This window comes from Pelodiscus sinensis, chromosome 4 (genome assembly GCF_049634645.1).
Source record: "Pelodiscus sinensis isolate JC-2024 chromosome 4, ASM4963464v1, whole genome shotgun sequence".
NCBI lineage: Eukaryota > Metazoa > Chordata > Testudines > Trionychidae > Pelodiscus > Pelodiscus sinensis.
In genome coordinates, this window is record NC_134714.1 from 80,674,072 (window position 1) to 80,698,733 (window position 24,662).

The following is a 24,662-nucleotide window of genomic DNA, read 5'->3' on the forward strand; positions in this document are numbered from 1 at the left end:
AGGGCTGCCAACTGCTTGCCTGTAGTGCAGTGGACCCCACTGGGCTGGAGCACCACCCTGCCCACCAGTTAACAGTAAGCATTACCCAGTAAGTGTGATACTTACCAGTTAAAACTGTTCACATCCTTACTGTATATTTGATTTTTTTTTAAGTTAAATTCTTCATACTTACCTTTATTCCAGTGGGATGCCATTATGAACATACCTTGCTGGGGGAAAGTAACATTGTAGACCCAAATTGCTTTTGGAAGTGACTAAATTCATTAGCAGCTAGAGGCTGTTGAAATGGATTCTGTTAAATTAGTTTACTTCAGTCTACCCTGCTTTAAGGATGTTAAAATGCAGTTAATTGACTAATTGATGGAATTTCCATCAACTAGTCAATAGGCATTCCGCATTCTCCTTTGAAATGTACATGAGCCCCTGCTCCTCAAAGGAGGAATGTGGAACTCTTCATACAGCCCTGCATGCTGTGTTCAGCCTGGCTGCTTTGAAATGCACAAGAATCCCCAGCAGGGGCTCTTGTGCATTTCAAAGCCATGGAGCCCAGGCTCCATGCTACACTCCATTTCAAAGCCCCGCTGACCCCGGGGCAGCCATGCTACACTGCATGCCACTAGGAGCCCAGGATCAGCTGGGGAAATACCATGGGAAGCCAGGGTCAGGCGGGAGTCCCCAACTAACCCTGGGCTCCTCAGCAGCTGCCCCTTTGAAATGCGCAGAGGCAGCATTTTAAAGGGGCAGCCTGCTGCACAGCTGATCCGTGGATCAGTTGTGCACTGGCCGCTTTGGGGGTTTCAAAGGCAACTAGTCTTTATCAATTAGTTGACTAGTATATGGACTACTCAAGACTATCCGATAAGCATTTGCTATCAGATTGTCGACTAGTCTTTAACATCCCTATTCTGCTTCATTTTATTTGAGGGGATTTGTAAGACCTAGCTTGACTTGACAATCCTACGGGATAATCAGATTTCTAGGAAGCATGCCTTAACCCCATATGTTGGTTTGGACTTAGCCTTTGTGAGCAGTTATATGGCCTCCAAGCTTGTTTGCTGTAATTCTCCCTTACGTGTCAGAAGTTTAATTCCTTTTTTAAAAGGAAAACTGCCTTTAGTTGATTCTGACTAAAACAGCCTGTTCTGCAATACAGGCAGTCCCCAAGTTACGCGGATCCGACTTATGTCGGATCCGCAGTTACAAACGGGGCTTTTCTCGCCCCGGAGGACGCAGGCAGCCGGATCGCCCAGACGCGCCGCGGTCCCGCCTCCCACGTCCTCCGGGGCGAGAAAAGCTGCTCCGCGTCTCCCTGGTCTACTGGGGGGGGGGGGGGGGGGGGGGCAGCAGACCAGGGAGATACGGAGCAAAGCCTCGGAGGACGCGGGCAGCGGGACAGCCCAAACGCGCTGCAGTCCCGCCGCCCGCATCCTCCGCGGCTTTGCTCCGCGTCTCCCTGGTCTGCTGGGTGGGGGGGGGGGGGGGGGGAACAGCTAGTGCCCCCCCCAGCAGACCAGGCTTTTCTCACCAATGCGTGGGGTAGAGCAGCTGGGGCGCTGCCGGGTTGGTCCCGCAGCGCCGCTTCTCGGTGCTATTGGACCAACCTGGCAACACCCCAGCTGCTCTGCCCCAGGCGTCCCCAAGTCAGCCGCTGCTGAAACTGACCAGCGGCTGACTACAGGAAGCCCGAGGCAGAGTTGCTCTGCCCTGGGCTTCCTGGAATCAGCCGCTGATCAGTTTCAGCAGCGGCTGACTTGGGGACACCTGGGGTAGAGCTGCTGGGGTGGTCCCCGCAGTGCTGAGGTGTGGCGCTGCGGGGACCTACCCAGCAGCACCCCAGCTGCTCTGTCCCAGGCATCCAGATTCAGCCGCTGTTGAAACTGATCAGCGGCTGATTCCAGGAAGCCCAGGGCAGAGCAGCTCTGCCTCGGGCTTCCTGTAGTCAGCTGCTGGTCAGTTTCAGCAGTGGCTGAATCTGGACGCCAGTTCCGACTTACATACAAATTCAATTTAAGAACAAACCTACAGTCCCTATCTTGTACGTAACCCGGGGACTGCCTGTACAGGCCTACTGAGACTTTGCCATTGCTGTGCTCTGTTCTTTTCCCTAGTTTCCAGCTGCTTATAGCACCAAATTCAAGGATCCTCAGACTAGGAATAATCCCAGCATCCAAAAGTTAGGTCCAACAGAAGTATTTTCAGAGCAAGAAAGTATGTAAAGTTTCCTGCATTACTGAAAAGTTTGTTAGAAGTAATTTTCCTTCCAAAAAGACCAGCAACAGTTTAAACTTACCAATCAGCATAGGTGGTATAGCGATTTACAAAGCCTTTGCAAACTGAGCTATACACTATATTTTGGTTTAATTTTAAGAGGTTATAAGCAGGTTCTAATTTAATACATCCAGTCCCCAAATTATGAACGTGTTACGGACCAAACGCTTGGCTGTAACTTGGAATGGTCATAACTTGGAACCCACTGAGTTACATTGTGACCGTGCTGTTCATAAGAGTGGGTCGCGTTCGTAACTCAGAGCCCGCATTTACAACCGCTTTGGTCTTAAGTGCGGATGGCCGTAAGTCAAGGTGGCTGTAAGTTGGGGACCAGCTGTACCAACTTCAGCAGCCTTAGTGCAATCACCATTCATGCAGCTTCTATGCTTTGACTACACACACTGTCCCAATAATATCAAACAGAATTGTCTACTTACAGTAATTATTGCAATGCATGTCTTAAATATCTAGGCCAATTTGCTCAGGAAAAAGTCCTCTGTAAACTAATGTCAATACAATGAAATGAAAACATCAAATTCACAACAAATAGTGCAGCTGCATATTTAAGACCTTTTCAGTGTCTTTCCCCATACTCTTCAAGGCCATGATCTATGGGGAAGTATAGAGTAGGGATGTAATAGTATAGTCAATTAACTGATAAGCAAAAGCTTATAGGTTAATGCTGTAGGCTACATGCATTTTCCTCCCAACCCTTGCCAGTAAATTTTTTAGCATGCTGGCCAGCAGCCCAGCTCAGTCCCGACTTGCACTGGGTCCAGGACCTACCCCCGCTGCGGCTCTGCATTTAAAGTGTATTATGAGGCAGGCAGCCCAACTCAGTTCTGGCTTGAGTTGGGTCCAAGAGCTCAGACCCCTCTCGCCGGACCAGGGCTGCCCGGGGACTATAGAAAAGTCGACTAACCGATAAGAATTCATGAGGTGAATCGACTATTCAATTAACCAATATTTAACATCCCTAGTACAAGGCTTAATGCATGTCATATTGAAGTAGCAGTTCTTGGTTTTCCACAATTAATCAAAAACAAGACTTCAAATGGGTAGCAAAGCACATTCCAAAATCTGATGCCACTGAAGGTAGAGGACAGAATATATTTGTGGATATATTCAAATTATACATTCAGCAGTTAATAGGCAGATCTAGCAAAGGATTATATTTGGGACATTCTGTGGATGGAGATGTGGATTCCCAGCCAGGAGGACATTACCGATAATTATAAAGGTGCTAGTAGCATTTCCTTATCTAAAGTTCTCTTCCGTGCTTCTCAAAGGAGGGACTGAATTATTGCTATAGGAAATAAGCTGTCTACTTCAAAAAACCTCTGGTTGCTAGGAAGGTGAAAAAACATTTTGTCCCCTTCTATGAGAAATCAGTAGACTTAGAACAGAATCTCTCCAAGCCCACTTTAAATTTTCCACTCTAGGGAATAGTTCCTGTGATTTCTGCAGCAGGTGTGCAAAACTTACACAGAAGGAAGTGAAACTGCTGCTTTTCCGTTTGCTCAGTTTTCACTTTGGAAGTGCTAGAGTTGTATCTTTGCATGTTCAAAGAAGTGTCCTTGTATAGGTTTGTACTTTTAGTTCACATTTGGAAGGTCCTCTTTAAACTGACATCAGCCTGAGCCTTCAATTAAAAAACTCAAACTATTCTTATATGGTACCACCACTGTGTCCTAGCCAGAGAAATGACTGTGTGTATTATTACTGTACAAGGAGTAGCTTGAAGAAATTATTTCACAAGTTGCTTTGAACGTGTTTATCCTGATTTCCTGTAGGAGTCACAGAAGGTGTGTCTAGACTACATCCCTTTTCTTGAAAAAGGGATGTAAATTAGACACTTCTAAATTGCAAATGAAGCCGGGATTTAAATTTCCCATGCTTCATTTTCATAACAGCAGCTGCATTTTTCGAAACATGGCTTTTTGATAGAAAAACAGCAGTTTAGACAGGGATCTTTTGAAAATAAAACACTTTTTCTAAAGATCCTGTACTCCTCAAAAAAGGGTTTTATTTTCAAAAATTCCCCATCTAAACTGCCGTTTTTCTATTTTAAAAAGGCATGTTTTTAAAGAATCACAGCTGTCATTATGCAAATGAAGCATGAGAAATTTAAATCCCAGTTTCATTTGCAATTTTGAAGTGTCTAACTTACATCCCCTTTTCAAGAAAGGGATATAGTCTAGAGACAGCCAGATTTGCGGGTCAGTCCATGACAAATATCTGCCTTTATTTTAAGACAACTCACCACTGAGAGTGGAAGTTTCATCATCCCAGTGAAATGTAGCTGGCAAGGAAAATCAGATTAGGCAGGCTGAAATGGTCCCTCAGGATGAGCTGGGTCAAGGTAATTCCTACAATAGGTTTTGAAGGCCATCTAAGCTGCAAACGTTGCCCGGCCACTTGTAGACAGGAATGTAAGTACAGTTTTCAAATGTTTTTTCTTTTGTGTAACTAGGCTGATGCAAACTCTAGTATAGATCAAGTCCATTTGGGTAAACAGCATTTTGAATCTGTGCAGTTTACCTCAGAATCAAATACAGGCAAGGCGCAAGACTTCAGATCTAGTCATCTAAGCAGAAAACCTGGTTGTCCCAAGTTTTGGGGTTGTGCTTCTGTTCTCTGAGGAACAATACAATGAAATGTTGTGATTCTGTAAAGGCATTTTTCCACATCTTGCTTGTTCTCTTTTGGACTGATGGGTTAGGATTTATTATTTGTATTATCATTTTTATAATCTGAGAAAGCTAAACAAGACCGTATACACTATAAATGTAAATTAATGCCACTTAATGTCACCCTGCTGGGCCCAAGCTCTGATTACCCTGGCTAGGTTTCTGCTGAGTGCCTTCTCAACGGGAAAACAAAAAGATGGTGACTGCTCCCAAGCACTGTTGGCACCAAAACGAGTCATCAGAGGCGGTAGTGCCGATATTCACATAAATGATTTTCCCTCACACGCTTTGAGCAGCACCGACTTTGCTAACCAAGCCGGCCTTCAAATAACCAGAACAGTCCAGATAAGCTAACGGGCAGCGGGGGACAGGTCAGCCCTTCCCTGCAAGGCTCGGGGGGCCACCGCTGCAGCCGTTATGGGATGGCCGCTCCCCTTTCCGGCTGTCTCCGGACTTCCCTGCGAAGCAGGGCTGGGGGGCAGCCGCTGCCTGCGGGAGGAGCTGAGCACACGCCCCGAGCCCTGCTATGGTACCGGTGCTCAGGGCAGGGGCATTAGCGGCAGCTCTCCTCTTTCCAGCCCTTTACCTGAGGACGAGACGAGAGGCCCAGCCCGCCCCGGGCACCGCTCAGTCCCCTGCCCAGCCGCAGCGGGAAGGTTCGTGTCTCTCCTGCTCCCATGCTCTTGCACAGAGCCCAGCCTCAGGCCACAGCCAGGGCGTGAGCGAAAGCGGCCCAGCCCGGCCCGGTCCAGCCCACGAGGAGCCGCAGCGCCACAAGCCTCCAGCCTATGCGGACGGGCTACTTCCCGCCCCGTCCTTGCCCTCGCTCCCACCCCAAAATGGCGGAGCAGGGATTTCCGCTTCCGGGTAGTCCAGGAAGGCCGGGATTGGGGAAGATGGCGGCGGCAACAGGAGCGTCCGGGTGGGGCCGATGTTGGCCGGTATGGGACTGGGTGCTGGGCATGGCCTTGCTGCTGGGCTTGGGGGCACGGCCCGGCGCCGCCACCACCCACTGGGTGGTCACCGAGGATGGGAAGATACAGCAACAGGTAAAGGAGGCCCATGGAGACCGTCGCCATGGAGATGCCCCCCAGGACAAACCCCCCGCTCCTCATGGCCGGGGGGCACCCACTCCTCACCGAGACTGAGAACGGGGGAGTCGTTTCCCTGCCGGAGACTCGTGCTGTCGCTAGATCTCGTAGGGCATCCCTATAGCGTGCCCCCCTCCCTCCGGACATCCTCCTCCGACGTATTGTGCCACCTCCCTCTCCCCATTCCCTGGGTGTCGTCGCCATGGTGACGCCTTCTCCCCTCCCCCACATCCCACCCCGCTTGCTTGGGGCCCAGCATGAGTGTTGCTGGTATGATCCTCCCCGCTGGCTACCATTGCCCTTTCGCTGCCCTCGCCGAGCCTGCTCCCAGGGATTCTCCCTCCAGCCGCCCCTCAGGATGGGACTAATAGGGCCTAGGGCATGAACCCCTATTCAGTGCACTTCCTTGCCCCCGCCCCTCCACCCCCCCCCCCCCCACACACACACCTTCGTTTGGCGGGTGATGGGACTTAGTCTCTTCTGCTTTTCTCTCTGGTACCACTGTCCAATATCCCAGAGATATTGAAAAGGTCAAGAGGACCAGATGTTTGATTTTGTAGATGGAGACACATTGATGTCACTTGGGAGCTTCTAAAGAGGAAACTTCTTGATGGTTGTTGCAGAGAGCCAGGGTAGTTCTTCCTACTCATTGAGTCTAGTATAGGGTAATTCTTGTAATACCCAGGCTGAACTCTTAAGCATGTTCATGTAAGGCCAGGCTGGTCTGAGAACTCATCTCATTAGCTCATAGTCAGAACTGCTCAACTAGTTCTTCACTTGCAATGCCTCTTGGCTGAATGTCTGTTTCAAGTAGCACCAAAGTTTCTAGGAACTGCTTACAAACTTTTTTAACATTCACCAATGAAGTACTGTTTCAGCACAGCAGGCCCCAGAAGGTATTGAGTTATTGCTTTGTAGAGGTAAGTACGAGGGGAAGCCTAGGGTAAGTTCAGACTAAAATTACGTTTTGAGCATTTGGATTCAGTGACTGGGTGAGGATGTTCAACTTACTGAGAATTTTCAGATTTATAGAAGTGCCACAAAAGGGGAAAAAAGGCTGAGTTCTGAGTCACAACACTGAAGTAATTTAGTCTTTTTATGTAATAAGTGCTCTTTAATCCTGTGGTGAAACTGTCCAGTAATCCTTTTGATATTAGCAGATCTCCCTGACCTTTATCTGGAAGGTGGTAGAAAATGACTTCAATGCTGAATCTCTTTGCTTTGGTGATGGTTAAAATCTGAAGCAGGGATGAATTTGGGATTGTCTTTCAAGTCTTTTCTCTGTTCCTATAGTCTGGTCTAGCATGAGACAGAATTGATGTTGTCTGTACAGAACTGCAGCTACTGGTTGTCTCCACTCTGCAGTGGTTATCTCGGTTACTCCACTCTACTAGTTATCTCGGTGCTACAGTATTTTTGGTCACAGCCTTTCATTTTGATACTAAGCTCTGTGTCTCAGTGTACTTCTCTCTAGTAACTGAGTGGAGTTTCCTTGGTATTGTAAAGGGGAAAGTCAAAATCTCCTTACACTATGGGTGTTAGCAAAGGTTTATTTCTGTAAATTGATAACCACTAAATGTTTCAGTGGTTACATGTTTACATGCCCCTCTATATCCCTCTGTGGAGCTGGTACATGCAGAGAGCTGGCTTGAAAGCCAGCTTCCCAGGTTTACTGCCTTGCTCCTCCCACACCCACATACCCTCCTTGCTGCCGCCTCTCTATTTGAGGTAACAGCGCTGGAGTAAGGTGGTTCCATGGGAACCAGCTTTTAAACCAGCTCCGGCTAAGCACCAGCTCCCATGTTGCCCCTCCCTGCCTCTGGGGGAGAGAGATGTTTGGCTCTGGGGGGGTTGCCATGTGCAGAGAGCCAGCTTAAAAGTCAGCTCCTCATGAGTATTGGATCCCACCTACCCCTCCCCTCCACTGCTGCCAGAAAGGGAGAGGGTGCAGGGAGCTGGCTTGAAAGCTGACTTCCATCATGTATGGGCTCTCACCTGCTATGCTGCTGCCTCTCTATCAAAGGCAGCAGCTCGGGGTTGGGGAGGAATAACAGTTCCATAGAGCTGGCTTAAAAGCCAGCTCCCCACTGGCTCCCACCTTCTAGCCCACCCTTGCTGCCTCTGCTACAGAGGCAGCAGGCATGGAGTGTACATGTAATCATTAGGATTAATTGATAAGTATAGGCTTATTGGTTAATCGTGTAAACAACTACACATTAATATCCCTACTTTACACTAAATAGGCTGTTAGCCTAAACTTCCATTTAGAAGCCAATTCTGAAAGGACAAGAAGGAGAGGAAAAACTAGAAAGTCAAAAGTCAAGGAGTTTGATAAATCTGAGAAAATAGGGAAAGAAGGGTTATTGACTTAGACATCAGTGTCTTCCTTCTCAAAAAGGGAGATGCTTTGTGAAGAGTTAGTGTCTGGGTCACTTTCTATATGTAGACATTAGTATATCTCCAAACTCTGTAAGTCAAACTAGCATTTGTTCACTCCTAACTTAATTAAGGGAAGGGAAATGGGCTGTTAAATTGTATATACTGTGGCTATATGAAGAGTGGTGAAATGGCTCCCTTTTCAATATTTTGTAACTGTGGTTGTTCTTCATATAATGGTGTGATTGTCCAGTGCATTCTTCTGAATAAGTTCTATATTCTCTTGTTGGATGGTAGGAAGAATAGATAAGAAGTCCCAGCTTTGAGAATGTAATGGCTTCTGTCTACTGCTATGCTACTTTCTCTTCCAGGAAGACATCCTGATTTCTAAAAATTCCAACACTTTTAGAAAGTAGCGTGAAAAACACAAAAAGTGATCCCAATCAAATGTGTGTTTCTCCCATATTCTAGTTGGGGATGTCTGGCTGCCTGTATTAAACTGAAATTTGTGAATTTGTCACTTCGAATTTCTACAGTGCAGTTACTAATATGACTGAAGAAAGGTTATTATCATCATGTTTTCCAAACATAAAATAGGATGCATACTTCACCTCTTCAGTTTAAGTGCTACAAGTTTCAAGGAGTATCACATTTTATGTATGGTATATTAGCTGTCCCAGGGATTCATTCCAAGTAATAATCATTTCTTTTGTTCTCTTGTCAAGCAAACATGGAAGTTTGCTGCAATGGCGTGAAGCTGTAATAGTGAATATGAAAATACCTCTTGCTTGTAAAAACAGAGGCTCATGCTAAACCATCTCAGTGCTTTTAAATCAAGCCCCCTTTGCATCTGCATTTTCTTTAATGTCCTTTCTGGGGCTTTGCTTCATCATTTCCCACCTCCTTTCCAGTCGTGGCTGAAAATATTCTCCATCAGTGAGTTCCTTCGTAATTTTTCTTTCCCACTATTTCTATTTAAAGCACATTGAGGTATACTTTGTATAAAAGGCTTTGAAGCTGCATTTACTGAGTGGTTTCATTTAACATTATAAAATATAAATTGTGTGTGTATGTATATGTATTTCTACTGCACCTATCATAGTAAGTACCTAGATTCCATTATGTTTGTGTCCTAGCAAGTACAAATGTTGTACAACATCAGAGATGACAAAGATTGTAGTTTTATCTGTTTCTGATAACTAATGCTTATGCAGCAAAAACTATAGTAACCTTTAGCAAGAAACATTTTGTAGGTTAACATGTATTCAGCATATCCCGTTGAAAGAATTCTTTACAAAGGAGAAGGTGCTAATAAACATGAAGATTTCAGTTCATCAATGACCTGATATTGTTTGGACTTCCAAATCTTTTGTTCTTGATCTCTGACTTGTCTAGTGCTGGCATAGGCAAAGTAAATCATTTATTAAAAAATATAGACTTAGAGGACACAGAAATGACCTGGCAGCTAATGTACTCTATTCTGACCCCAGTTTGGGTGATCATGTGGTAATTGTACATGGGAAATGTTGTCACTAAGATCTATCTGGCATATGGTAAAAGCATTTCTAATGTGAAGCTAGAGATCTTTCCCATAAAGCTTATAGGTTAATGCTATAGAATACCTGCATTTTCCTCCCTCCCTTTCTCCCCGCCCCCTCCCCCCCTTACCCGTGGCAGTAACTTTTTAGTAGGCTGGCCAGCAGTCTGGCTCACTCCCGGCTTATGCCGGGTATGGGACCTATCCCTTCTGTGGCTCTGCATTTAAAGTGTATTAGGAGCTGGGTGGACAGGCAGCTCGGCTTGGTCCTGGCTTGTACCAGGTTTGGGACCTACCCCGGTACAGCTGCAGCTCTGCATTTAAAGTGTATTAGGAGCCAGATGGGCAGACAGCCTGACTCACTTCCAGCTCATGCCAGGTCTGGGAGATCACACCCCTTCCCTCCCCCCAGACAGGGGCTGTTTCCACCCCATGCTCGTTCTTAAACTGGTTCCCCTTGCAGAGCAGCTCCTGCATGGCACCTCACAGAGGCAGCAGTGCGGAGTGACGGGGGGCGGGGAGGATCCTCGGTTGTAGGGCCTGGAGTGCATTGGCTGCCAGCCCCACCCCTAGGGACTATAGAATAATTGAGTCATCAGTGAGAATTCATAAGGTTAATTGACTATTCAGTTAACTGATATTTAACATCCCTAGTTTAGAAGCCTTATTGCCAGGATTTTTTTCTCATATCTGAACTTGTTCCTTTCTCTTGTTTCCCACAGAGAATAATTATAGAAATTGCATTCTAATTTACATGAAAATCCTAATGTAATAGCTAGGAATGTCAACATGTAGATGACTCCATGATTAACCCATAAATCTAGGCTTAACTGTTAATCCTGGCAACTGCTTACATTCCATGCCCCCTTGCTGCCTCTGTATCATAGGGAGTAAAGTGGGTTGAGGCAGGAGCTCGTGTCCATGGGGAGCCAGCTTTTAAGCCAGCTCCCTATAAGCATTGGATCTGCTCCCCATAAGCACTGGATCTGCCTCCACTCCACACACTCCCACCGCGCTGCTGCGTCTGATGTGGCGCAGAGGGTTTGGGGGGCAGGTGGGAGCTGATGCACACAAGGAGCCGGCTTTTAAACCAACTCTGCACATGCGGGCTCTCCAGACCTGCCTGCCCTTCCTCTCTTCCTGCCTCCTACAGAGGTGGAGGGGCAGCGGAGGCTGCTGCAGAGCAGCCTCTGTGGCAGGCCCAGGATTGCCATGGACAGATGCTCTTCCTTATCCCATGAACAGGAGCTGCTACTTCAGAGCAGCCTCTGTCTGCAGGGAGCTTAGGTGCCCCATGGTCAGAGGCTGCTGCTGCCCCACGCTGCCACCTCTCTGTCCAAGGCAGCAGCACAGGGCGGCAAGTGGGAGCTGGTCTGCATGGGGAGCTGGTATTTCAACCGGCTCCCCTCATGGACCAGCTCCCATCTGCCATCCTGAACTGCTGCCACTGAGAGAAAAGCCGGTAGCAGGGGGTGCTAAAATTTTGAGTTTATACGACTATTCGATTACACACCACTAACATCCCTAATAATAGCTGATGTGTGGTCATTTAGTTTCCATTCTCACCCCATCAGGTCTGCATTGAATTTTAGTTTTTCATTTATTTGGATTTTCATACATTAAAAAAAACAAAACAACTGAAGTTATTTCCTTTGCCAAATGGATTGAAAGTTAGTCTAGTTTTATTGCTGCATCAGTAAGTTCCCTTTCTACAAATGCCAAGAAATGATCATGAAACATCTTTAGAGCTGTAATCAGTGAACCAGAACAGATAGTCTTACTCTGCCTATGGCAGCAAGATGTGAGAGTGATTACTTACCACTTCAGTGGTGGAAATATGCTAGTGGTGCCTGATACTACATGGAAGCATATTCCTTTGGTACCAGATAATGCACTTTATAAATAGTGTAAACATAAATTCCTACCAGTGCTAGGGATGTAAGCGACTAGTCAACTAGTCCCTCGACTAGTCACTTACTACCCCCCTTGCTGCCTCTAGCTGAGGCAGCAAGGCAGGGGGGAGCAGGAGCTGGTACTGGGGGATGCCAGCTTAAAAACCAGTTTTCCCCAGCACCTGCAGGAGGCAGGAAGGTAGCAAGGACCAGGCACAAGCCGGGAATAATCTGATTCCTGGCTCCCATCCAATCCCAGACAATGCACCTCTGCTTTTTAAATGTAATAAGAGTAGGAATGTTAACATTAGATTAATCAAATAATCAATGGAATTTCCATCGATTAGTCAATAAGGGCACTTGGGCTTTGAAATGTAGCAAGAGCCCGTGTGGCGTTCTGCCTTTGAAATGTACAAGAGCCCCAGCAGGCTTGAATGGTATGTGATGGTGGGAACTAGGCCTACATGGATAAAATGGATCTCTTCCTCATAAGATTTCTAGCACCACACATGTTGCTTACCACTTTTGATTAAGGAAATTAAATAACTAATGAAGAAGAAAAGAACCGTTACCAAAAGGAAGATTTGCATCTCAACTTGGTTGTGACAACAGCAGCAGCAAATATGAGGCTAGTCTCATAACTGACTGCTGTTTATTGCCAAGTATTTCATAGAAACATATTGTCTTATTAAATAAGCTACTATGGGATTGTTGCAGTTTACTCACATAAGACCAATAGAGACCTGCTCATAGATTGATTACTAGAAAGACGATCTGTGTGCACGGCTGTTGGCAGACACATAACTAATGGGTGAGAGGATGATCTTCTAGACAGCTCCATCTTAGAACCCATTGCTGTAGCTGTGTTAAGTTTTATCATGAGTTAGGCTCTTGGCTTTTAGTATGAGAAATAGTCTCAACATTGTAGGCTAGTAGATGAGCTAGAAAGGGCAAGGCTAAGATGTAGAAGAGCTTAAAGGTATCTACATTTGTTTGCATTGGAAAAGGGTTTAGGGCTGTGGTCTAAAGATGATGAAAGGAGGGAGTCATGAGCCAAGAAGACTATTTTGGTAGCTTTTTGAGTGATTAGATAGACAAGAATGCAACTGTATAAACATGTCATGTCATGGAAGATAGATTTGGAAACAACTTTAGATCACCTTCCCACCCTACCTCCAAATACAGAATAGAGAGGAAGCAGTATAGGGGAGAGGTGGCTCTGTGAAGCTGGTGCATACAGCTTTTAAGCCAGCTGCCACCTGCCTCCTCCCCCTTCACCTCTGAGAGGCAGCAATGGGGGGGTAGGTGGCTCCGCGGAGCTGGCATCTGTGAAGAGCCGTCTTAAAAGCCGACTTCTGCATGTACCAGCTCCTGCCTGCTCTCCCCTTCTCCTGTCGCCTGTGATACAGAGGCAGCAAAGAGAGGGAGTTTGTGTCGTCAGTTGGATTAACCGATAAGCCCAGGCTTATCAGTTAATCATTTACTCAACTATAACACCCCTAAGAAGCTCTATACGTGAATTGGATTGAAATTAAATCATCAGCTGAATTGTAAACTTGGACCCCAAAGGTGGCCCTAATATTGATTGAGGGCTCTAAATGCTACTTTCATACAAGATAATAATTGGTGTAATGTTGAAGTCTAAAGATGAAAACTTATGAAAATGGTTCAGCAGCTCCATAAAACTGGTTTGTCTTAGTTAAATAACATTCATTTTGATTTTTAAAACTCCGTTTATCAAAGCTGTAACATTCTCCAAATTAAAACAATTCCATTATAAACTGTCTTTCAGGTGGATTCACCAATGAACTTAAAACATCCTCATGATTTGGTGATACTTATGAGACAAGAAACAACGGTAAACTACCTCAAAGAGCTGGAGGTAATGCAGTGTTGTGATGATTAATACGTTACTGTTTGTAAAGTGCTTTGATGAAAAAGGCTATGCAAATGCCACGTGGCAAAAGTGTGAGCAGGGAACATGTTTCTGAGTGTGCAATGCGGTTTCAGTGCAATTGTAAGGAATTCTTCCTTGCCTTTATAGGCTTTTTCTGCTGGAAGTTTGATAAATCTGGTGGCATTATCCTGGGTGGCTGAACTTTGTGCCTTTATTCATGAAATTTTATATCCCTATTTCCTCATTGTTTGTAAATATACCTGCAGTGAATTTTGTGTGGTGTCCAGTCTTTCTTTAGAGACAATGTGAGAAATAAAGGAGAGTCTGGTCAGTTTATACTGTGTTCTCTAAGGGCATTTCTACATAGCAGATCTAAAGCCAAAATAAGCTACGCAACTTGAGTTACGTCAATTGCATAGCTTAAGTCGAAATAGCTTATTTCAGCTTTTGGTGCTGTCTACACTAAGGATGTTAAATTGTGGTTAATTGACTAGTTGAGTAGTCAATGGAATTTCCATCAACTACTCGACAAGTCGATAGGAAATGCCACACAGAACCTGGGGAAGGGCCTATGTCAAAGAAGCAGCAAAGGGGGGGCAATCAGCTAGTCAACAGACTATCCAATAAGCAAATGCTTATCACATGGGTTCCCAAACTGATGGGTGTGCCCCCCGGGGGTGCATGAAGAAATTCTAGGGGGGACATGAGGCGACCCAGCCCCACACACCCCCCGTCAATCTCACCCCAAGTTTTGCTGCTATTTTTGCGAGGGGGGTGCATGAGGGTTTCTCAAAAATCAAAAGGGGGGACGTGATGCCAAAAAATTTGGGAACCACTGGCTTATCGGATAGTCGAGTAGTCTTTAATATCCTTAGTCTACACAGCAGGAAGTCCAAGAAAGAACACTCTTCCTCTGTCTTCCCTTACTTGTTGTATAATGAGGGCTACAGGAGTTGGAGTAGTAAATCCTCCAGCTTGACATTATTTCGACAACTGTTTGTAGTGTAGACATGGATTTTGTTATTTTTGGAATAATGTCAGTTATTCTGAAATAATGTTGCTGTGCAGACATAACTTTAGTGTATATATCCCTTGGCTAAATCAAAATATCTGTAAAATGAGGGGAAATATCTTTGATTTCTTAAGGGAGAATAAGGGAGACCTGTTGAAAGAGTGGGATGGTTATTTGAATAGGCTGCTTTAGTAAGAAAGAGATTTGGCTTGGGCAGCTGTCCTGTCAGTGGGGATATAACTTTTCCTCAATATATTCATGGTTTTATTTTTCCTGTTCCTGCAGAAACAATTAGTTGCTCAAAAGATTCATATAGAGGAGAATGAAGACCGAGACACAGGGCTGGAACAAAGGCATAATAAAGAGGATCCAGACTGCATTAAAGCAAAGGTGCCCTTGGGGGACCTAGATCTGTATGATGGCACATACATCACCTTAGAGAGTAAAGATATCAGGTAATGAGATGAAAATCTTGTACTTTTAATAACGTTTTACAAAATGGAAATTAATATATGAGTGGGATCAAAAAAGGTCAGATACAGAATAAAAAAAAAGTCAGAATTCCTTGGATGGCAGTTACTTTGTTAATGCTGGAGGAGTACAGCTTTCCTCCCTAAACTAATGCACTATAATCCTGACTCAGAGTTATATTCCAGGTCTCCTATCTTTGATGATCTATAAAGACTCTACTGTTTGTAATGAGGATTTCTTGTGAACAGCAGCTGTCTGTCCTGTGAATTGAGCTACACCATAGTGTTGTTTGAAGTGGATTAACTTCCTCTACTGAGGAGCAGACTGAAATCACCAGGTTCATTGTTAACTCAACAGATTTGAAGTTGTGTCTCCACAAGTAGAAAGCTAATGAATCACATGCTACCTAGCTCCAATGTTTTAGAAAATAAAAGGAATACAAATACTCCATATGAAGTTCAGCTTTTTTGAATGAGGTGCTCTTCAGGGCTGATCTTTCTGTCTTGCTGTGTATATGGAGATGTGGAGAAGGGTTACTTTATTTAAAACTTCTTCTCCCTGGATCTTGAGTTGTCTTGCCCCATTTCTAGATTCTATTAGGAATGTCAACGTGGATGTATACAATTACACAATTATCCGATAAGCCTGAACTTATTGGTTAATCCTGTTGACTAGATGCATTCTCTCCTCCCCCCGCTGCTTCTGTATCAAACACAGCAAGGTGGGGGAGGCGGGAGCCAGCTTTAAGCCAGCTCCCCATGAGCAACAGATCCACCTGACCCCCACCTCCCACCCTCTTGATTCTGCCTTTGATAGAGAGGCAGCAGCACGAACGGTGAAGGGGGCAGGCAGAAGCTGGTACACGCAGGAAACCAGCTTTTAAGCTGGGTCTCTGCATGTGCTGGCTCTGGGGACGCACTTGCTCCCCTTACTACCTCTATCAAAGGCATCAGCAGGGGGTGGGGACAGGTAGGACCTGGTGCTGGGGGTAGGGGAGCTGGCTTAAAAGCCGGCTCCCCTTGCTGACCAGCTCCCACCTGCCACCCCATGCTGCTGCCGCCTCTGATAGAGAGGCAGCAGCACAGAGTGGCAGGGTGCTGCCCGGGATTGGAGCTGGGGTGTACTGGCTGCTGGCTCCACCTCCGAGGACTATTGGATAGTCGTGTAACTGCTAAAATAAGATGCAGTTACATTACTGTTCATAATATTTCTATATCACAATCTGAGAACCTTCTCAGAATGTATTGCTATCTGCCTTGTAGAAGGAAGAATAATTGCAAGAGAAACACACTGGGGTGAACATATGTTCCACAAAATATATTACCAAAATCTCCCAAATAATATCTTTGTAATTCTCAATCTGTCTTTTCTAAGGAATCTTAACAATTCACTGACTTTGGATAGTGCTCTGAAAATGAAAGTATTATTGTTCTTTGTAGCGTATTAGAAATCTGAGTGTGCATCAGTGGTGCTAACTGCAAACTCAGACTTAAGTTTTGTTTTTTAAGTAGTCAGTTTTGCAGAAAATATTGGCATTCCTGTCTGTTTCACTAGTGCCTCTTGTCAGCATCATGGAGTAAAGCACTTGTAAGAGCTGAGTTTATGTTGATTTCTGGTTTTAGCCCTGAAGATTATATAGACATGACGTCTCCTGTACCTCCAGACCTAGAAGAACCAGACTGTACAAAAGTTCTAGATCTTCCATACAGCATTCATGCTTTTCAACACTTAAGGGTAAGTAGGCAGTTGCAAGGTATTTCTCCTCCTCCTGCTTGAAGGCCTAGCCTACCTTTTGAAGAGCTTTTATCTTATAACTATGTTGGCAAATCTTCTAAGTCTAACAGCATCCTGTGCCAGGAAAAGAGTGCATTTTGCCTGTGTATCTTATGTGTTTCCCCCTCGTTTACATACATCTCCACCAGGGCTTTTGTGTTGATATAGAAAAATTATAGAAAATCACATTCCTAAGCAACATTGCTGTGTCTAGAATCGACCTGGCCCTAGTGTCTATCCCTGGATGATTATTTTCAGTTTTTTTAAAAGAAATTGTTTTAATAAAGTGTTTCTGTTACTTCTGAGAGAGAGGATAGTCTTGCCTTTGAAGCAAGAACTACGGTTTCTCAGTTCTATTTCTGGCTCTGTCCTGAACTATATTCCACAATTTTCAGAAGCACCCACCTACTTCTTGAGTGCTCTAACTGTCAGTGCCTAACCTGACATATTTTAAGCCTTATTCTGTAGAGGTAATCTGCACCTGAAGTTAAAGGGAGCTGACAGCATTCGGTGTCATGGAAAATCATGTGCTAATTATTTCAAGTTATGGGGGGAAACGTTAAAACATTCTAGTTGAGAGGCTGCTTTTGTAAGTGCGTGCCTTAATGTCATTCTAATATTTTTCCCATTTGTGAAAGCATGAGTGTAATGCTTGTGTCTCAGAACTAAAGCTTAAGAAACGTGACTAACTTTTGAGTTCCTCAGATGAAAAATGCTATTGGAGGATAAAATATGTTACATTATCTTGAAATCTGCTGTATTGCTCTTGTAGATTCAATAACCATTTGTGTTCTCTTCCCCCAATCTAGGGTGTTCAAGAGAGAGTTAATCTTTCTGTTCCCTTGTTACCTAAAGAAGATCCTATCTCAATTTACTTATCCCGACGCTTAGGAAGAAGTATAGAGGACATAGGCCATCGCATTCATGAAGGTCTAATGAAGGTATGAAAGGAGGGAACATCAGAGTTGAGGCATGCCTGAGAACAGTGTCAAGAAGCTCTTGTGCTGCTAGACTATATCTGGAATATGTGGTACATAGCACACTCTACACATATACTATAAATATTGAGATCCCTCTTACATGTAGAGCCCGTTTTAAGAAAGAGGCTTTAGGGGCTACAGTACAGGGCAGTGGGCTTAGGAAGAGCCTGCAAAAAGATCTCCAGGCTGCCAAAAGTGCAGATTTTTTATCAGGGCCTTTTATCCCAGGGCCCTGAGCTGCGGTCACTAAAGCTCCTGTATGTTACCCGGCCCTGACTGCGGTGGGAAAGGAGGTCATTCCATGCATTGTCATTCACTCTCCTCTCCCCTATGGCTGGGCTAAAGCTGTGAGAACTGAGAAGCTCCATCCATGCATTTCCATAACCTTGCAGCTACCATTTACTGGGAATCATGGCCAGTGGGCGCTGGGGTGGGCAGTGCCTGTGGCAAGTGCAGGGCAACAGGCAGAGCCGCCTGCACCCTACCATCCCCAGGTCCTGTGCCACTAAAGGAGAGCTGCCCCATATTAGCATCCTGCGGCTCAACTCCCAGAACCGAATCCTCTCCTGTACCTTAAATCTTACCCAGACCCCGCACCCTAACTCCTTGCCCCCAGTCCTGAGCCCCCTCCTACACTCTAACTCTTGCCCAGACCCTATATCCCCACCTCCACCTGCACCCAAAGTCAGGTCCAGACCACACATCCCAACCTCCTGTCCTGACCCCCCTTCTGCACTTCAAACCCCTTGGCCTCAGCCCCACCCTGGTGTCTGCAATCCCATTTGGAGCCCTCTCCCCATCCCGTACCCAACGCCCTGTCTCAACCCACAGCCTCCTCCCTCATTCTGAATCCCTCATTTTTGGCCCCACCCTAGAGTTTTCGGAGGGGAGGGGGGCAAAATCTAATAGCCAAAATCCCCAAGAAGAGTTAATCTGGCCCTAAGTATGTGGGGCGGCACTTCAGCATTTTCCACTGGGATGGAAAGCACATCACAGAAAGCTGTATCTTTTCCTCTAGTACAGGGGTCTCCAAACTTTTCAGCCCGAGGGCCGCATTAACTATCAAACAGCAGTTCAGGGGCCGCTTTCACGACGGGGAATTTCAGTTGCCTATTGCGCCTTCTGTCGCAGCGCGGCCGGTACTCTGACCATGCACTTCCTCCAGTGCTGAAGGGGAGGGAAAGGGGGGCCCGGGCCCACCCTCACTCACGGGCCCCAGCCCAGGGCCCTAAGGACACGGAACCAGCTGGCTCCGGTCCGGCTGATGGGGCTCCTGCCGTAACTCGTCAGCCCGCCAACTCTAACGAGTTCTGCCCTGGGCTGCTTCCTTTCCCTCCTCGTGTGACCCTCTACCTCCCCCCACCGTGGGGCGGTCACCTTTGATTCGTCCGTCAGGCTGACGGTCGTATATCCAGACGCCCACCCCTCCCGCCGGGGCTGGTCCTGCCGTCTGGGTGGCCGTCGGGTCTGGACTCCTGAGAAGGGGGGGGGGGGGGGGGGGGGGGCTTTTCCCCCGCTCTCCCCTTCCTCTGCACGCTGTCCTCCCCTCCTGCTTGCCACCGCTCACTCCTTCCCCCCCCCCCCCCCCCCCCCCCCCGGGCGGAAGGGGTCACCTTTTTAAAGTTCCCGCCGGGGTTCACGTTCCCCTGCACGTCGCCGGGCGGGCGTTACCACCACCGCCCATCCTGCCCCCTGATTGGCCGGCTGCCCTGTCAGTCTGGGCGGGGGAACGCCGCCCGTGCTAACCCCCGCCCCCTGCGCCGTTTGCCGCCGCGCGGCCGCTTGTCAGCGGAGCGGCCCGCTTCTCCTGCCCCGGTGCGGCGTGAGTACACGCCGCACACCCCTGACAGGGCCCCCCTCCCCGCGGCAAGAAGGGCCCGTTCGGCGGCGCCCCAGGGACGGGCGGGGGTCGCCTCGTCACACCGGCACGCGGAAGGCGGGGCCAGACAAAAAGGTCTCCACGGGCCGGATGAGAGGGCCTCGCGGGCCGCATCCGGCCCGCGGGCCGTAGTTTGGAGACCCCTGCTCTAGTATAAACAGCATGATTTAAATTTCAGCATTAGTACTGGTGAGATGTACCCTGTCAAACCACAGAAAATACACAGCCATCACTTTTCAGTCAGGTTAGCCTGAACATTTGAAATAGGACCCAAATAGTTACAGAAGTCAAAAAGTAAAAATAACTAAACTGAAATGGCCATTTTCTCAGAGGTTTTTCTGCACTATACTGCAGGACATGATCCTTGTTTAGTTTAAAATAAAAATGTTCTTGCTTAAACAATCACTTCAGGTACTAGGGATGTTAAATATCTGATAATTGAATAGTCAAGTAACCTCATGAATTCTTATCAGTTAGTCTATTCTATAGTCCCTGGGGGTGGGACCAGCAGCCAGTGCACCTCACTCCCAAGGAGCCTGCTACCACTCCATACTGCTGCCTCTAGCAGCAGGAGCTGGTCTGTGAGGGGAGACAGTTTAAAAACCAGCTCCCTTCGCAGACTACCTGCCTGTTGCCCTGTGCTGTTGCCTCTGATTGAGGCAGCAGCGCGGGGTGGCAGCAGCCCTTGTCATGGGGAGTCTGAAGTCCTGGACCTGGCACTAGCCAGAACTGAGCTGGGCTGTCTGCCTGCCAGGCTCCTAATACACTTTAAATGCAAAACTGCAGCAGGGGTAGGTCCTGGACCCATTGAAGCCAGGACTGATCTTGGCTGCTGGCTAAAAAATTTACTGGCAGAGGTGGGGGGGAGAAATGCATGTAGTCTATAACATTAACGTATAAGCTTTTGCTTATCAGTTAATCGACTACCCTATGACATCTCTATCAAGTATACTTATGAAAGTTAATGTTGGGGTTCATATATCCTTGATGTATTTACATGGTGATTCATTGTCACTTTAAATTCTCCCAACCTGTATTGAAGAGCAGAGTTTCAGGAAGAGAGGAGTATCTGAAGACATATTCAGAATTTAATTTTGCCTCCTTCACAACTGGAAAGCCTAGTTATCGTCTGTTGGCTTATACCTTAGTTCTTGCATTGTTACAGTTATGTCTTTTCTTACAGAACTCTTCTTCCTGGGTGCTGTATAACATGGCCTCATTTTATTGGCGAATAAAGAATGAGCCATATCATGTAGTGGAGTGTGCCATGCGGGCTCTCCACTTCTCCTCGAGGTGAGAGCAGCTAATACTTTTTTGTATGCTTTCTGTTTATCCAAAACAGTACAGTTTTTTTTAGTTTTTAGTTTAGTTAGTTTTAGGTTTGTTTGTTTGTTTTTGGGGGGGGGATTACTAAAAATTGTATCCTAAGAAAATAGGGGATGGCAATCAGTTGCATCAGGCAATCTCTATTCTGTCAATTTAGTATCCCACTATTCAGCAGCTATATTTTAAATAGTTCTTAAGAGGATAAAATAACCAGGGGTTTCTGGGGGTTCTCCAGCTGGTGTTCCCCAGCCCCCGCCTGGCCCACCTGATGCCAGAATTCCCAGGCCCGGCTGGGACTCACCAGCCCCTGTGCTCTCCTGGCTGGCTCCCACTCCCCGCCTCCGGGGCTCTTTGGTCCAGCAGCATCCATGGCCTTGCTGGACCACTGATGTTGCTGGATCAGTGTGTCCTGGATTTGGGAAGTTCAGCCTGAACAATAGCTATAATCCAGTTGATTAATTGTATAATTACATGGTAAAATGAGAGAGGAATACGTTTTTCATTAACAGTGTGTTGTGACTCTTGTATTTTTATTTCTAATTTTATAAGCAAGTAGTTTTTAAGTGAGGTGAAACTTGGGGGAACACAAGACAAATCACACTCCTGAAAGAGGTACAGTAATCTGAAAAGGTTGAAAGCCACGGGACTAGATCATACAATTAAGGCATGAAGTCAGCATTGCATACTTGCAACATTTACTAGCTGCTGTGAGTTTTGGGAAGCCATTGTAATCTGTGTCTAGAGAGCACATGAGAAACATGCCTTAAGAAACTCATTATGAGACACCTTTTTTTTTCCCCTTTTTTCTCTAGGCACAATAAAGATATTGCACTGGTAAACTTGGCAAATGTTCTACACAGGGCTCATTTCTCAGCAGATGCCGCCATCGTGGTCCATGCAGCTCTGGATTACAGCGATTTCTTTACCAGCTATTACACTTTGGGAAATATATACGCAGTAAATAAGATTTTTATTTTCCAAGAACAGCAGAAAATCAGTGTAATTTAATCTCTTTGGCTACAGTTGCAGCACTTTAAAAACACTGAGCAATGATTAAGCAATCCTGCAATAAATTGTGCACACTGTTCAAGCTTGATGTTTAAATTGGTTGGATTCAGATCTCTTTGCAGAGGAATTAATCTTTCAACTGAGAGAGAAAAGCTTGTCTGTTGTTGAAAACACCTCTTAAAGGAACATCTGCCTTCTCATCCAATGAAGTGGGTTTTACCCATGAAAGCTTATGATCCTATATATTTTTGTTAGTCTCGAAGGTGCCACAGGACTACTCGTTTGAAAGTCACAAACTAACCTGTGAGACTTTTCACCTGACTTCTAGCTGGCTTATCTAAAAACGTGGTTCTTTTTCAGAGGAGATTGGCTGCTGATTAAAACATAAATTATTATAAATTGATGTAAAAAACTCATCTTTATTAATCACTGGAAATGTTTCATTAAATATTGCTGAACAATGGCTAACTTCCTCTCTCTTTCAATCATTCTTCAGATGCTTGGGGAATACAACCACTCAGTCCTGTGTTATGATCATGCTTTACAGGCCAAACCAGGGTTTGAACAAGCTGTAAAAAGAAAGCATGCTGTCCTATGTCAGCAAAAACTTGAGCAGAAACTGGAAGCTCAGCATAGGTAATTGAGACATACATCCTCCAAAAAGCCTAACAAAAATTCATATCCAAGTGGGCTCATTCTCAATATTCTGTTCCTATATTTATTGCTCACCATTATGGTATAATGGTGATATGTTTTAACTTCATGTAATGTCATAACGATGGCATGACCTTAAATAATACAAATACTGTAAGCAACCAAAAGTTTCATGTGAATGTGAAATGACAGGAAAAGCTAATGTTTAAAACAATTCATCATAAACTTTCCTGGTGTCAAATTTTAAGATCACTTCAGCGAACGTTAAATGAGTTGAAGGAGTATCAAAAACAGCATGACCATTACCTCAGACAACAGGAGATCTTAGAGAAGCACAAGCTGATCCAGGAGGAGCAGATCCTAAGGAACATCATCCATGAGACGCAGATGGCAAAAGAGGCACAACTAGGTACGCATTTTGTAATGAACGCTGAGTGTAAAGAATAAGAGTCACGCTCAGTCACAACTTAATGTAATGAAACAGTTCACTCCCATATTGAGTTAGCATGCTTGTGCTTATCTATTTGGAAAAGACTGACTTCCAACAGAGCTGAATGAAGTACAACAGGATTGTAGGAAAATGAGCGGGAAATGCATAATTGGATATTTTTCAGATTCCAGACTCCATGCAAACTGTATTGTAGGAAGTGTAGTCTTTTACGCAAATATTAGTTTATCCATCTTGTTTCAAAGATAGAGATCTCCTTTCATATCAATTGACAAGATGGCTTGCAACTAGATTCTGAAAACGTTCTCCTTTGGTCAGTGGGAAACCCTCTGCTCTTTCACAGCAATGAACTTCTGTTCGTGTTTGTGCTCCATAGGGAACCATCAGATTTGTCGGCTTGGAAACCAGCAACACAGCTTGTACTGCCAGTGGGACCAGCCTGTTCGATATCACCGTGGGGACATTTTTGAAAATGTGGAATATGTTCAGGTTTGTCTACTATGAATTAGCACCATTGCTGTTCACTCAAGCGACACAAGTCAGTCACTCCCTCACCTTATAAACAAATTGTTCATTTTCCTTGAGGCTGTTCATAATTATTTTTTACAGAACAAAAGTTATAGTGTTTTTTTAAAAAATTCAAAATAAACTTTAGGAGTTGTATATTCCTTCTACTAAGGGATCGTCTAGACTACGGGGAAGATTCGAAAGAGGATATGCAAATTCCACGAGAATGTGCATATCTTCTTCTGAACTCACTTTTGAAAGCAGAGCTTTCCGAAGTGAAAGTAGTCTAGATGCGAGGGGGGGGGGGTTTCAGCAAACCTCCCCCTTTTTTTGAAAAGCCGCTTTTCCTCAAAAAATGAGGTTTATGCAGCTTTTAGAAAAAGGGGATGGTGCCGAAAAAAACACGTCTAGATTACTTTCACTTTCGAAAGCTCCACTTTCGAAAGTGAGATCAGAAAAAGATATGCAAATTCCTGCGGAATTTTCATATCCTCTTTCGAATCTTCCCCGTAATCTAGACATAGCCTAACTCTGTTAAAATCACATTCTGCTAGCATAATTTTCCTGTGACTCTTTTACTAATAGTGGGAGAACTAGAAATCATTCTGAATTTTGGTAGTCCAATGCCTGTTACCAATTAATTTTTTGTGTGCTTTTATATGAAAGGGACAAAATTAGGTCTCTTCCTAGGTAACTAAAGAGGAAAATGTTCTAGAGTATTTTGTGAAATCCCAACACTGCCCTGGAGTTTCCATCACTTTTTTTCCCTCTATATAGAATATCCTCTTTCTGCTAAATACAGATATTGGATGATTTGAGGAGGAGTGTAGTTGTCTTACATGAACATGCTAAA

General features: G+C 45.4%; 1 protein-coding gene across 1 annotated transcript in view; it reads left to right on the forward strand.

Annotated features, from left to right (window-relative positions):
- The first annotated feature begins 5,815 nt into the window (after positions 1-5,815).
- TTC17 (tetratricopeptide repeat domain 17) overlaps positions 5,816-24,662 on the forward strand; it is an 80,642-nt gene continuing 61,795 nt past the window's right edge. The window contains exons 1-10 of the mRNA XM_025185316.2: positions 5,816-6,007; positions 13,647-13,736; positions 15,049-15,218; positions 16,857-16,968; positions 17,817-17,948; positions 21,050-21,159; positions 22,005-22,149; positions 22,697-22,836; positions 23,103-23,263; positions 23,679-23,791. Of these exons, the coding sequence (XP_025041101.2) occupies positions 5,855-6,007; positions 13,647-13,736; positions 15,049-15,218; positions 16,857-16,968; positions 17,817-17,948; positions 21,050-21,159; positions 22,005-22,149; positions 22,697-22,836; positions 23,103-23,263; positions 23,679-23,791 (1,326 nt within the window). The 5' untranslated portion in view covers positions 5,816-5,854. The remainder of the gene's footprint in view (positions 6,008-13,646; positions 13,737-15,048; positions 15,219-16,856; positions 16,969-17,816; positions 17,949-21,049; positions 21,160-22,004; positions 22,150-22,696; positions 22,837-23,102; positions 23,264-23,678; positions 23,792-24,662) is intronic.